Here is a 16,042-nt window from a genome sequence, read left to right as displayed (position 1 = left end):
TTTTAAAATCTTCAAACTATTAAATTTTAATTTAATAATAATTTTTTATTTTATATCTAAATTTTGTTGCAACTTAATTTTTGTTATAATTGAATCACAAAAACAAACTTAAATATATGATAGACTATTCAAATTGATAGTATCTTAATGAAGAATATTCTTTTTAAGTTTTTTAAATTTTGAATTAATGAGTTTTGCAATTTAATTACAACTATTTGATGTATTTTACATATTTTGGAGAAAATGATTACTGAGTAAGGGATGATGGATTTCATCAATTTATCACCAATTTTACAGAATTTGTTAGCACTTTTGAGGGGAGTATGAAATTCTGAATCCTTTTTAAGATTATAATTTATTCAAAATGTTTGATTAATTTGCAGTATTTTATTTTGTTTATTTATATTTTTATTTTCAACTTCTTTGTAGGACGTGTTAACTCTGAGATATTATTTTTCATATTTCTTGATGAAGATATAGTTGTTGGTAATGTGGAATTGATGGATCTTGAAGATAATGTGCTCCCTGTTCAAATAATGATAAAAATCTGATGATGATATCGTTTATTTTATTTTGGTGTGAAAAGTATTGCTATATTTTATCAGTTGGATACAGCTTGAGACAGTGCATAAGATACATTGCATTATGTTGGTCAAGTTTCAAATGATGATTTATAATGACCAAAACATTGAAATGAATAATTAGCCAAATAGTCATGCATGATGTTGAGTTCTTTGATCAAAGTCATAATGGAAACTAATTTGAAGACGAGGATGATATTCAATGAGGATGCAAATGGTATTCTATATCTCATGGATCTAGGGGAAGAAAACCCCCTAGTATTAAGCATTAACAAAGAAACATCCAAGGTAGGCTCCTGAACCATGTGGGTCCCCAGAGGGAAATTGAGACTAAGGCCAGCATGGCTGTTTGCTACTTGCCAATCCCTTTCTCTAAAAGTCTACTTCCGAATTATGATTTTAATTGTTATAACTTATAAGGGTGTAGAATAGAGCATCCCTCAAAATTATTAGATTTCATAATTATGTTTTGCACGTTTTTTCTTCATAATATTTAGGAACCTTGCTGATGCATAAGCACCTAATTGATCTTTTTTTTATGAAAATTCTCCTTTCAATCATGTTTTTTTTTCTGAAATTTAAAATTTTATTTAAGAGATCAAAATCTAATTTCACTCAAATCATGGAAATGTTGGTTGCACATTATTAATCTCACACAATACATATAAATAATTGAAAATTTAAAACTCTTTAGTAACATATCAGATAAAATTATAATGAAATTGAGGATGTAATATATATTATATAGCTTAAATTATAATTGTGGTCTCTCTTTAATTATTCCTGATTTACGATTTTGATTCTTAGTTTTTATCTTTTTATTTTCTTTTGCAAATTTGGTTCTTATGTTTAAGAAAAAACTCACAATTTTTGTCCAATCGTCAATTTTGCATATGTTTATTTATTTTACTATGGTCCAATTATATATTTATTCTTAACTTATTCATTTAATATACCACAAAATTAAATGAATTGATTAAATTATAAAAATAAAAGAAATAAATATATGTAAAATTGAAGATTGAGTCAAAATTGCAAACAATGAATTAGATGAAAACCAAATAGTAATTTAACCAAATATATATATATATATATATATATATATATATATGATTTATTATTGATTATTATTTTAAAAATATATTTTAAATTTAACACAATATTTATAAAATTCATATTTTTAATTAGTATTATCCATAGAACATATTTTAAAGTGATTAAATTAGGGAAATAAGCGTTTTTAGTGTATATCCTTTCGGTCAAACATGATTAAGGTACATGTACTTTTATATTGATGAATGTAGTTCTTAAACTTGGATAATCACCCATTCCCACTAAGAATTTTTCATGTTTTTTAAAAATCATGAAGGATTAAATCCTCATTTTATTTCAAAGTTTGAGGATCAAATTCATCAAAATAAAAGTATAGGAATCTTAACCACGTTTAACTGAAAATATAGAGAATAAAATCACATTTATTTTCTTAAATTAAAAAAAATGAAATAGACTTATGTATATGTACTTAATAGTTTATTTCTGAATTTCTATTCTTATTTATTGACTAAAATAAAATATTATAAATCATTTTAAATGTAACTATATATTTATAAAATTATTATTTTAATAATTATTGTTTGTAACATATATTTTAATAAATTATACCTATATATTCATATTTATTTCTTAATTTCTATCTTTAATTATTAATTAATATAAATATTATGAATTACCTTCAATTTAAGTTCTAGCCTTTTTTACCACCATCAATGCATCTCACAAGCCAAAAAAAGGTTAACCCATCATGGCATGGAAACTCGAAAAGAAAGGTTATTAAGGGAGGGGTACAAAGGGAAAGGTGTAGAGGGCCACCAAAGGAAAAGGATGGAACCTACTCACCTAGCTTAATTAGGGGCTCCACAAAATATGCAGAGAAACCTCAAAAGAATAGTAGCTGAAGAGAGAAATTCAGAGCGAGAAAGCTCTACAAAGGGTGACTCCATTTCATATTATAAAGCTCTATAAATGGATATAACCTGTCAAATGGTTTTGAATTTAAACATTTTTTATGAAAGATTTAAACGTTATATTATATGGAAAATTATGTTTTGATTTAAAATTCAAAGACTCAATGACAAAAGAAATTTGGACACAACTGCAAAAACAATTTATTAGGACGCGCTAATAAAGAGGGTCCACGAAAACCGTTTTTGAAAATAGTGCAATGATACAATTCATTAATAACTAAGACGGGTTTTAAATAAACGCCTTAAATGTAAAATGCTATCAAGACTAGTGATCGGCTGTCATTAATTAGCCAGGCAGTCACGACGCGTTATGAAAACAAAACCACAACAAGTCAGACACCAATCAACAGTAGTGGTGTGTTCCACATTCAGACTGCTTATTTTTATAGATAAATTAACACCATATATATAATATCAATATCAATATATTATTAAAACTAAAACAAATGTATTCACCAAAAAAACAAAAACAAATGTACCGAAAAAAAAACAATTTAATGTGAGAGACAAGGAATAATTAAGTAGATATTTGATAATAGAAGTTTTTCCAATATCTTTATTTTCATGAAGATATTAGTAGGGATGAAAAAAAAATTGTAACCACAAATACCCACGAATAAAATTCATCAAGGACAAATGATGGATAATTTAAATGAGTACTTGTTATTCATGAGTACGGGTATTTTTTTTTTCCGCTCGTTAATGAGCAGGACACGAGTATCATACTACTCGTATTGTGATTTGTGAATATTCATTACCTTCTATAAAATTATAAAAGTATCTATATATATATATATATATATATATATATATATATATATATATATATATATATATATATATATATATATTATGTATTTTTAATTTATTCTTAGTTATGTTTTTCTTTTTGAACTTATGCTTTGAGATATTATAGTCTTATTTATATTTTGCATTTATGTTTATTTATGTACAAGAGATACTTATTTTATGTTTAATTTTGTTGTGTTAATGTTTCTTTTTTATTCTTGATTTCTAATTCACTAGTTTTACTTAACGTTGAAAATCATCTTTTTAAAAAATATAAATTTAATTTTTTAAAAAAAATTAAAGTGTCTAAGGTTATCCTTGGACACCCGCGTGTATCAAAAAATTAATGGATAATTTTTAAACGGATACTCAACAAATAACGGACACATATTTCCTCCATTTCATGAATATTTTTTAAACGGATACACAACGGACAGCAGATATGGATTTTCTCCATCAGACAGGGTAGTGAGTAGTCCCTATTCGTGTCTGACCATATCCATTGTCATTTTTAAATATTAGTCACTTTTTATTGTAGCTATGGGTATTTCCTATTTAAGGAAATATTATTTTAGTAGGATAAAACTATTATGAGATTAAGTTTCATTCCTTTCTACACTCAAATGTAAATTTATAAAAATTTAATGCACTAAAATATTAGTAAATTTGAACTAATTCAATCCTATTTAATTAATGTCAGCAATTTTGGGTCTTTAAAAAAATACTTCATTTATCTTTTATCACACACATTTATTGATCAACAAGTGCACTCCATCATATATTTCTATAATATGATAGTCATAATTTTCAGTCCAGAATAAGGACAATATACTAATTCAAATAAATATAATTAAAAGGATAATAGTGTAATTCAAATAAATATAATTAAATTAAAAAGTAAAAACACAAAATAAAAACAAGAAACAAAAGTGCAAGTAAATAGTTTCAGTGACGGTATAAACTAATTTTATATATTTAATTAAACAAAATATAAAAGCTGTAAAAAATAAACACGATAATTAAAAAATTGAAATTTTTTATAGATCAATTTAATTATAAAAATATTTAATAAAGCGAATGTTTCCTGATTTAATGTGAGAGGCTAAGAATAAGTGGATATTTGATTATAGAAGTTTTCCAATCCAGTAAAAAAAGAAAAAAGTTTTCCAATATCTTCATATTCATGAAGATGTTAGTACGCCTTTTATTGTAGCTATGGCTATTTTTTATTCAAAGAAATTTTATTTGAGTAGGGAAAAAAATTCATAAGATAATTTTTATTCCTTCTAAACTTAAATATAAGTAAAAAAAAATGTCCAAATTTAATGTATTAAAATATAAATAAATTTTGACTACTCCAACTCTATTTAATGTTAGTATTCCAACTTTAAGTTCAAATTTGTGCATAATCTTCGTTAATAAATATAACTAAGGGTTTATTAAGAAATGTAGTTCTTTTTGTGTGAAATAAAAAAAATTAAATGGACTTAACTAATATTCTTATATAATCAATTTAAATTATGTATTTTTTTCTTATATTTGACTGAGTAAAGTTTTTCTTTTAATGTAGTTGAACTTAGGAGTCAAACTAAAAACTATCAATTAAACTAAAAGAAGTCAATATATGATTGGTCAAACTGGATTTGAATTCGTAGCCTCACACAAAGTTTTGGGTCATTGACAAAGTCACTAAATTATTGTACCAATAATATAATGACAAAAAAAAACTAAAAGAGTCTTGTACCCTGAATTTTTTCAATTTATTTCTTAATATATATATATATATATATATATATATATATATATATATATATATATATATATATTTGTTTAGAAATAAATATATAAGTAATTATTTTTAATTAGAGGTTTAACAATGTAAATAATGTGATTTAAGTGTAACATAAAAAATCCATTTTTCTTTTTTATTTTTTTTATTCTTTTCTAATATTTATTATAGAAATTGTATTTTTTTCTTATTCTAGACAAAATATTACAGTATCATAAATTTTTCTTTCTAATAGTTAATATGTTTATTTTTATTTTAAATGTTATAAATAATTAATTTGTAATCAATGATTTTATTATCATTCTATTTACATTGATTTGAGAATTAAAGGTTATTTATTAACATTTCTTAATGAGTTAAACTTACAAACATGTCCAAGGAGTCTAACACTCTAGCTCAGTGGTTGATGCAAGTCTTTGATTCTTATAAATAATAAATAAATAAAAACTTACCAACATTATATAAGAAATTGATAGATTAAGTTTTTAAACATATCAACAGTTTTCATTCTTCCAATTATCATTCTTTCTATAATTTTTTTCCTTTTATCATCTGCTCATCTTTGTTCTTACTATTATTTGGAAGGTTCTAACATTTTTTCTGTCTTGAGTGCAAGGGCCCAAATATGCGTGGTATGTAAACCTTAGAAAAAACATATTATATACGAAGTTGCACCAAAGGTTGTTATAACTTACTTTTAAATGTAATATTTTTTTCCTTGACCATAATGTTGTTACAAAATATTTATCACCGAAAAGTAATGAATAATCTCCATTGAGATTGTAAGTGCATACAATGTATTTTTCTACTAATATAATTTATTTTACAGCTAAAATTATAATTTCCTAGTATCTTAATAAAAATAAGCACACTTAACTAAAGTTGAAACTCTTACCATTTGTGTCAAATAAGAGCTCATATTAGCCATCTTTTGATCACATTAATTTCTAAAATTAAAATGAAGGATGAAAAGTTATATAAAATTATTGAGGCCGCCCTTTCTGATAGGGACCAAGTTTTACACAAGAATTGAGAAACCGATGAATCGAGTGTAGACTAAACATACAAAGTTCGAACTAATTTCTCCCTCATCCCAGGATAATAAAATATAACAAAATGCTGAGCACAATTGCTCCATGTATAGATGTTATAATTTAGGATTATTGTAAATTTTCCTCACTTCTTGTTCTTCTTTCTTCCTTTCACTTGTTTCTCTAAACTTCTAAGCCTTTGACGAATAACAGAAGCAGAAGATATCTTTTTATTTGAATATTTTGAAACTTCATCTGGTATTGAGCTTGACCCATTTGTTGTTGCAGATGTAGCTTGTTTTAGAGCTGGAAATATAGAAAAGGGAGATTGAGTAGCACTGGTCGTGGTGGGTGGAGCAACAGGTATTTCAGGAATACCCAAAGTTTTCTTTACGCCAGGAACTTTAAGCACTGTAAAATTAGAAAAAAGGAGAGCAAATAGGGATTAGGAAAAAAAATAAAAGGAGCATAGCAAAGGTTCACCTGTGTTTTTACTATGCAGTTGAGAGTGGGAAAACATCCTTTTAATGCATAAATAATTAGACACTTAGTCCATACATGAAACACAGCCTAAAACTTGGGTCTTATAGAACTACTGCAATTATTCGCTTTGTTAAGAAAATTTTGGTCCTCTATTTATTTAACTAACCCCGTTTAACCCCACCCCGGGGTCATTTCATCATTTCAGAAAAAGTAACATTTAAGTGTCTCAATCATAGAAAGCAACATCAATGTGGTCCTCCGAAAACACTAGCATCAGTTCTTCTTTCATTTCAGAAAAGCTAACATTTTAAATTTCTCAATCATAGAAAGCGACATCAATTTGGTCTTCTTTTGAAAAATGACATAAATGCGGTCCTTAAATCTCACAATCCTAACATAAAGACAATTTTTACATCATGTTCAATGACTATGGGACTAAATTTATGTCAGAATTTAGTGCTTTTTAAATAAATTTTAGTCCTCCAATTCATGTCCCACCAATGATATCAACAGAATCTAGACTAAGTTGAATGATTTATAGTAGGTGTACGAATATGTATACAAAGATGCTATCCAAAAGATGAACTAATCTTAATCTTGATCCTACAACTATGGACCAAGTAAATTATCCTATCAAAGGCTAATAATAACGAAACCAAGTATCTGATTGCAATCAAACAGACCATATTTATGGCAACCTTGAGAAAACCTTCCAAACAGCTCTACACATTCCGCTTGTGAAACTAAATACAAATTGTTGAATATCCTTGTTGTTTAGCCATGTTTAGTAACTTAGTTGGTAGCCTTTTTTGAGAAGGCAACAATGCATTATCACTGTCATAGTCTCTCTCCTCTCTCTCTTTTGTACTCTATCTATCTATATATATATATATACTATTTTGAATTCAATAAGATAAGAGAGAAAGCACTGTTAAAATATATATACTAGGTGCTAGTATGGAATGGGGAGATACTATACTACTCATATCCATACTCATCCCTATTAAAATATGTCGATAAAAACCTGCTATGCCCCTTCTAATAAATGAGTATTTATCTTATTTATTTAGGAATTTTTTGTGGATATTTATAAGATTTGGATACATTTAATTTATCCAATCTACAACTGTCTAAATTCTAAAGTTAGAATAATTAATTTATTTGAAAATTACAATTTTATGGCTGTTGTATTATCAAATTCTATTAATATCATTATAAGTTTATAACCATTAAGGGATGGAGAATAGGGGCTGCAGCCATGGCTTTGGTTGGTGTTGCTAAGAGTAGAAGCACCGTAAAGTCCCCCAATGCCAAGGAGAACATCCCTCCTATGTTTTCCTGGAATGTTGTGTGATGGTTTTTCTTCTTCTGGGTTTGGTGTTGGGGTGGTGTTTTGGTTACTGTGGCATGACACTTCGGAAACATGATGGCCTTTTGGTTTGCTACGTTTGGTGGGTGGAAGATGAGGAATAAATGGGAATGGGTATTGCAGAGAAATCGGAGAGGGAAGTAGGATAAAGAGGGAATAGAAGCCATGATATTATATTCGTTTGTTATTCGATCTTCTTTTGGCTCATAATGATCGATCTACCATCTTGCCTTTTTATAGTGAAGTTATATGAAGACTGTCCAAGGAGGGACGAAAAACATTGATGAGATATAGAAGCCCTGGTTAATCAGTTACCTATCTTCCGTGGTAGAAAAATATCAGAAGCACTGGATTTTATGGTCAAATTTGACTGAGGCAATTCGCAGATAAGATATATTTTTAGTCAAAAAGAAAGACGTGAGGTGATGATAAACACAAATTTTGAGAATTGTTTGATATCGAATAATAAATATGAAGTCTGACACGTGATTTCTAGTCAAAAAATAAATCGGAAACAATGTCACGAAAATGAGAAGATAAAATTTGAATGGAAAGAAATACGTGAGAGAAAAAAACACGTTTTATAATTTATTTAATACCAAATAAAATATCCAATAAGACACGTAATTATTTAAATAAAATTGTAAACTTAATATAAATTTATTGATTATTATTCGATGTTTATGTATATGTATAACACGTAATAAATATTTATTTGTATCTAATTATATTTATCATCTAATTATAATTCATATAAATCAATATTATTAAATATATAAATTAAGATTATAATAACAATAATATAAAATTTATCTTTTGAAATTAAAATAAATAATTTAAATTATGGTATAAATTTATTTTTAAATTGAAATGATATAATTAGTTAAAAAAAATTAAATATGTACAAATAAAGATAAAAGAAAGGATAAATTGATGGAGAGAGATATATTTTAGTTAGTTGTAATGATACTATTGGGAATAAAATTGGTTCAAAGAGTTTTTGACACCAATATCTTTTTTTATACCAACTTTTACATTACACAGGAACATGCATCATTTACTTTTAATTAATTATTAAATTTTGATTAATATATATGCTACACATATTGAATCTTTATTTGGGCTTATTAGATTTCAATCAATCATTATTACATATGTTACACTAAAGTTATAGACTTTGATTAGATTTTCAATCGATCATTATTAGTGTATATGTTACACTAAAGTGATATTGGATCTTATTGGATTTCAATATGTCATTAGTGCATATATTACACTAAAATCATATTGAAAAGTGATGAATGCATAAGTTACTAATTGAATCTTAATAAATCATTATTGAGCATTGCATAGTGAATATGTTAAATTAAGGCTTAATTGTAAATTATTTCACCAAATCTATTTCCTATTTCACCAAATCGGTTCTCCTACTTTTTAATTCATTATCTAAGTCTCTCTATATTTTAAAATTCATTAGCTAAGTCCCATGATTCTTGGAGTGATACACTTCTTTATTACTATACCCACTTGCCCTTTTGAATATTTGGTACAAAATATAGTATTAATATAAGTTTTATACAAAAGTAGTTTAAAATTTAAACTTAATTTATTCTTTTTTAATTTATTATAATTTTATAATCTTATACATTATTGATAACTATGAAATTTGAGTTAATTTGATAATTAATTTTGGCTAAGAATTATTATAATTTCTTTACTTTATAGTTGTTTTTAATGAAATAATAAAGAAATTAATATTTTTACAGTTTTTTGTTAGCATAAGTTAAAAGAAGAAGATTTCAAGTGTTTTTGAGGAAAATTGATGTAAAAATTAGAAGAAAAAACCTTGAAGAAAAATTATAAGAATTTGACAGCCCGCAATCTAGGCTTAGCACACATCCTCGCTAAGCGGGAAAGCTCATGCTTAGTGCGAAGAAGGCCCGCCAAGAAGCTCAAAGGTGTGCTTAGGACGAAAGCCTGCGTTCAACGTGAGGTCGCATGGAAATTAAACTACCTTAGTTCTATAAAAGGAGTAGGAAACAGAAGGAGAAAGACACAACCTACACACCAGGACACCACCCCGGAGACTCATAGCTCTCTAATAAATACATCCTAAGTCTGAGTATTTCTAATAAGATAAATCATCTATCTATGTTCATTATCCTTTTCTCCTCCTATATCCATCCATTCATCTTCTTCTATCCACATCAGTCCCTAAATTGTAAAGTTTCTCATGATAATGAGAGGTTAAATCCCCTTAGTTAGGACCTAGCACGTCTAAAAAATCAAAATTAAAGATGTACTGTATGTTTCATATCTATTAATGCAAACAAGTGTTTTTTTTCATATTATCCTTTCTTATTTTAATTTCTTGTATCATTCATCCTTGTATCATCTTTAGGGGTTAGGCGCTCCAAAGAGAGTAATCCTTAATGAAGGTCTTATATGCATCAATTTTAGGTATTAGTTGCTCGAAAGAGGGTAATTTCTAATAGAACTCAAAGAAATGAGTAGTATTTTAGCATTATGCCCATGCATCAAAGCAAACATCTAGAATTACAACTTCATGCATTTTATCCTATTGAGTCTTTGCAAAAACAGTTCGGAGATAGATAGATAATTAAGATAGACTTGTGATCACGAGACATCAAGTATTCTAATAGATGTAGGTAAAAAAAATTCACCTAATTGATAAAAAAATATAAAATAATACATCTTAGACAAACAAAACATGTTAGATTCCAACATTATCTCATTTTGAATTTATCTTTTTATCACTATCTTTATCTTTTACTTTTCTTATCTTATCTATTTTATCTTCTACATTTCATATCTTTTACTTTAATCTCTTGTCTCTTTAGTTTTTATCTTATCTCCTGATATGTTATTTTAAATTTCTTATCCTTTTTCTCTCTTACTTTCTTTAAATTTTACATTTAAATTTCTTATCTCTTGTTTATAAATTATATTTGCATCAATCTAAATACAAACAAAATCCTTGTGAATCCGGACTTCCGAGTATTTTACTACTTGTGACAAATTGATGTACTTATCAATCAATAATTATCTTTTAAAATTTAATATTTAAAATTAAATTCTATTTTCATATAAATTAAAATATTTATATATTTATATTTATATAAATTTTATTTTTATTTTATATATTATATTTTATAATCTTATATGTTTTTATCACATTGTTCAAAACTTATTTTATACAATAAAAATATATATAAAATGTATATTTTTATATAAATTATAATTTCATAAAATGACAATATTTATATTTGTGATTCAATAACAGTATTTTTATTTATATTAAAATATTCTTATTATTTGCATAATAATATTTTTATATTTAACTTTATTTGATTAAGTATGAAATTTTTTAAAGAATTAAATTATATAATAAAGATATATAATTAAATAAAATAATAATATTTTTTGAAATATTTTTGTACGTGATTTATTGATAATATTTTTAGTGAAAGAAAAACGTGAGGTGATGATATATAAAAATAAATTTTGAGAATTTTTTATATCAAATTATAAATATGATGTGAGACACGAAATCTCTAGTCAAAAGATAAATCGGAAAAACGTGGGAGAAATGAGAAGATAAGATAGAGTTTAAGTGGAAAGAAATACGTTTGAGAAAAAACAAATTTTTAAATATATTTGATACCAAACAAAATATCAAAGGCACGACAGAAAAACCAAAAAAAAAAAAAAAAAGCTTCTTCAAAACCGTATGACATGCCATGAACAAGACATTCTTTTCCGAAAACCATGCCTGGGAATTCTGTTGTCGTCGATGTTAAGAAATCATGGGGTGTTTATCAGAATTATATCTTAGTAGTCTTATTAAGCATTCAAACAAATAAATATTTGTTGACATAAAGTATGTGGTTATTAAATAAAAAATTCAAAAAATACAAATTTGTATAAAATATATAAGGACTCATTCTATGCTAGTTATGACACTTAAATTTTTTTATGAACACACGACTCATATGGTTGTAATTCCTAATAGTACCTTAGTTTAATGAGAGTTTTGTTTATGTTTTATATTTTATGGTTTACAAATATTTTGTTGTTTGAATTTTTTGCAGAAATAAAGTTGAATTTTTTTTTTCATTTGATTATTAGCTTGTTTGCACTATTTATGTTGTACTTGGATTGATCTCTGTAAAGAATAAAGTTCGGATCAATTGGAAATAGACATGACTAAGATCAATATTGCATGTGTAATTTTCAGACTGTTTATCTATATTGATCTATGCCATTGAGTGTACTGATGTGTGATGATCATTGGGATCTAGTTACATTTGTTGTAGTGAGGAAAGTCGCAATGATTCCATTATTGATATATGAGATGGGTCGGGTTGTTAAGATAGAAGTCTAAAGGTAAATAGCATACAGATGCATGCTTAAGGATTTTTTATATAATTATTACATTATGTAGCCCAAGTGAGAGATGGCTGAAATTTTTTATTCTAATAATTAATGTGAGCTAATATTATAAGAAAACTATATTAGTTATTTATCATGCGTGGATTTTATTTTATGTGATCAAATTAAGTGAGCTGATAACCAAATCAGATGATATGCACTTAAATGAGCAAATCTCAGTGTTGGTCCATTGGGGGATGATGAGAACCTATTAGGTTAACACACTATAATAAGATAAGAAGGCTATAGTTCCAATACATCGAGTCATCAGATATAGTTTCTCTTCTCCTCATCTAAAGAGTTGCGAAGGTCCTATTAAGAAATAACAAGGTTCCGGTCAAGGAAAAACCATAAAGTCATCGGTTACACTGTTAGTCGATTATTCATCTCGTAACCAATCATAAGAGTATATAGATCAAAAATCACATAAGGATTCAGATTCCGCTGTGTTTGTTTGGTCAATTATTATGAATTCAGTTATTCCTAAAACTCTTACAAATAATGTGTTTCGGGTGATTATTGATATTTTACAAAATCTCCTAAAATTTCAACAAACTCATCTTTTCTTACTCATGATTTTATCTAAAGATATTTTCTTAATTTATTTTTTCTAGTTCTATTTCGCATTATTTCTATCTCCATCTTTCTTCATCACCCATCACCTACCATATTTATTATTTGCATTCTGTATCTTCTTCTTTTATACTACTAGTAGAATAACACATGACCTTAGCGTCAAAATTATTATTTAAAGTTTTAATATATGAAGAATTTAAAATAATAAAAAAATTTATTTGAGTTCAAAATAAAATTTAATTATTTATGAGCGATCTTATATGCCTTCTATATAAATATATGTTAGTAAATTATTGATTTTCTTTTAAAAATATTTTGAAAAGAATTATTTGTATTTTAGTGAGAAAAATTTCTAAGATGCATTTACCTACGCGGTAAAAATGTTCTTTATAATATAATTGATTGGTTTTAATATGAGATAATAATGATGTTTGTCACCGTGCAACTTCCCTCTAATCTAGTGAGTAATAGTAATGAGCATATATATATATATTCTACATTGGAACGAACCATTTGTTAAGCTCTATGCCAACATTAAACAAAACATACAATAAGATTTTATTTGCCAATAAAACAGCAACATATTACTTTTGCCATATTGAGCAATTAAAACATGATTATTTTTATTTTTTTTTTGCTTTGAAATTGCTAAACATGCTGATATAAATTTAAACTCATTTGCATGTTGGAAACACCTCACCAAGCATGCAATAGTTTAGTAGTAAATGAGTGACATATTTTCACTCATCCTTCTCAAACTCTATCTTTATGTTCTGAATTGTGATGCTTACATTCTCAGATCGTGGTACCAATGTGACCAAAACACTATCATCATTTTCAGCATCCAAGTCCTCTAACAAATCTGTTATTCCCAGTGTCAAGCTAGTTTTGATCTTCTTGTCCATGTTCATGTTCGAATGGGAATGACCCAGAGTCGAAAAGCTTCCTGCAAACTCTGTGCTCTCTGGTCCAATATCCTCGACATCTTCATCAGTAATATAGACATCAAACTTCACATCATCATCCCCATCAAACTCAATCCCATCAATCACCAACACTTCTTCCTCTTCCTCCTTGTCCCTCTTGCTCCTCAACTGCTTTGGCCTTTTAACTAGTAGGGTTACCTTTGAGTCCAACAAAGTGAGAGGAAACTTGGAACTTGGCCCAGTCTCAGCAGCCATTGCTGCACCAATGCCGCCAAATTGTTGTGCGAACGCCACCTTCTTAGCCTTTCTAGTTCTTTTGGGTGTAGGCTTTTTCTCGAGCCATGGAATGGCGACATCTTGGTAAACATAACCCATCTTATTCGTGTCAAGGCTGTCTTTCACCTTCACACGGACAAGGGTCTTGTTCTCATCGTAGAAGAAAAAGGAGGTTTCCAACCAATCACGGTTTTTGAAATCCCTTCTTTTTCCACTTGGTATTGTTTTCCATATATTCCACATACGATCCACGTTGGCATGGTGAGAATAGAAAGCGGGGTCTCTTCCAGCAGAATAGAACCTCCCCATGTCCTCTTTGTTAGGTTGTCTTGGATCACCGGTCCAACGGTGGACAGCAGTATGAGGACCAAGCTCTACGGTCCCTCCACCTAGCTCAGGCTGCTTTCCAGCAAGAAATGGTTTTCCATGGAAGAGCGATGCGCGTTTCGCACCAGAGACAACACTCGTATACATTACACCGAGGTTTTGTTCTACGCTTGGTTCCTTTCCACTGCCATAGTTTAGGTCTACGAGAGTAGTTGGTGTGATGTCTGGATTCCTGCGAGGGTCATATAGAGGGGAGTCTTCATCTGCGAAAATGGAAGGCAATACCATGCCACCATCAGGATTGTCCCAGTTCCAATACGGAAGTGCAAAGGTTGGGTCATCAATCAAGCTACCCAAGATTCGCTCATAGAAATAGAGGTACCAACGGTGGAAAGGGAAAAATATCCATGAAAAGTGGACTTTGAAGTCTAGCTCAACTGGGAACCCTAATTGCTTATAGCCACCATCACAATAAGCACAATGGATATCAGCTTGTTGCTTGAAACTTCGAGGATCATCAGATGGAAGCTCTCTCATGCGCTTAAGGGCTAACTTATACTTTTCTAGGTACTCATCGGTCACAAATTGAGCAGGTGGTCTAACCCTAAGGGGTGTTCCTTTAGGCAACTTGAAATCTATAGGAGGGGAAGAAGATTTTGGTGGGCAACAATAGACTTGTTTCTCGATTTCCCCTTTAGGTACATCATCAGTTATACAACAATGTTCTAGGTCAGGCTCTAGAATAGGAGCTGCAGCCATGGCTAAAGGGTTGGTGTTGCTAAGAGCAGAAGCACCGTAAAGGCCCCCAATGCCAAGGAGAATATCCCTCCTATGTTTTCCTAGAATGTTGTATGACGATGGTTTTTCTTCTTCTGGGTTTGGTGTTGGGGTGTTTTGGTTACTGTTGCATGACACTTTGGAAACATGATGGCCTTTTGGTTTGCTACGTTTGGAGGGTTTGCATGGTATTTGGGAAGTTAGGAATGCGGAAGATGAGGAACAAATGGAAATGGGAAGAGGTGCAGAGAAATTGGAGAGGGAGAAAGATGATAGAGAGGAGATATAAGCCATGATCGTTCTTCTTTTGGCTCATAATGATCGATCTACAATCCTAGTTGCCCTTTTATAGTGAAGTTAAATGAAGACTACTGTCCTTTATAAATTAATATATACTGACATTGGGATTGAAATTTCTTTAAAATTTAATTTATATACTTTATTCAAAAAATATTAAAAATCTCCTTAATTGATTGATTCACCAAAATTGTGGCTGATGAAAATGTCGCGGGTCTGAAGATAATTTGGGTAGAAAGTTCTATAGATGTGGTAAATATAATGGAACACTGACTATTTCATTTGATCCTAGTACGAACCAATTAATTTCATGCAAATCTTTTCAGTATTCTTCTAAAGAATTAT

The 16,042-nt window shown here is 28.3% G+C and overlaps 1 protein-coding gene and 1 long non-coding RNA gene across 2 annotated transcripts; both read right to left on the bottom strand.

Moving 5' to 3' along the window:
- Positions 1 to 6,060: 6,060 nt before the first annotated feature.
- Positions 6,061 to 8,258, bottom strand: LOC114375440. Its single transcript, XR_003658764.1, has 2 exons — positions 7,925 to 8,258; positions 6,061 to 6,625 (listed from the first exon to the last, which is right to left on the bottom strand). It is a non-coding gene; the product is annotated as an uncharacterized LOC114375440 (long non-coding RNA).
- A 5,434-nt stretch (positions 8,259 to 13,692) lies between these two features.
- On the bottom strand, positions 13,693 to 15,735 carry LOC114374480 (polyphenol oxidase A1, chloroplastic-like). Its single transcript, XM_028332122.1, has one exon. It carries the CDS (start codon positions 15,692 to 15,694, stop codon positions 13,835 to 13,837), a length of 1,860 nt encoding a protein of 619 aa, XP_028187923.1. The 5' UTR covers positions 15,695 to 15,735; the 3' UTR covers positions 13,693 to 13,834.
- Positions 15,736 to 16,042: the final 307 nt, after the last annotated feature.

This window comes from Glycine soja, chromosome 11 (genome assembly GCF_004193775.1).
Source record: "Glycine soja cultivar W05 chromosome 11, ASM419377v2, whole genome shotgun sequence".
Classification (NCBI taxonomy): domain Eukaryota; kingdom Viridiplantae; phylum Streptophyta; class Magnoliopsida; order Fabales; family Fabaceae; genus Glycine; species Glycine soja.
This window is presented reverse-complemented; position numbering and strand designations above follow the sequence as displayed.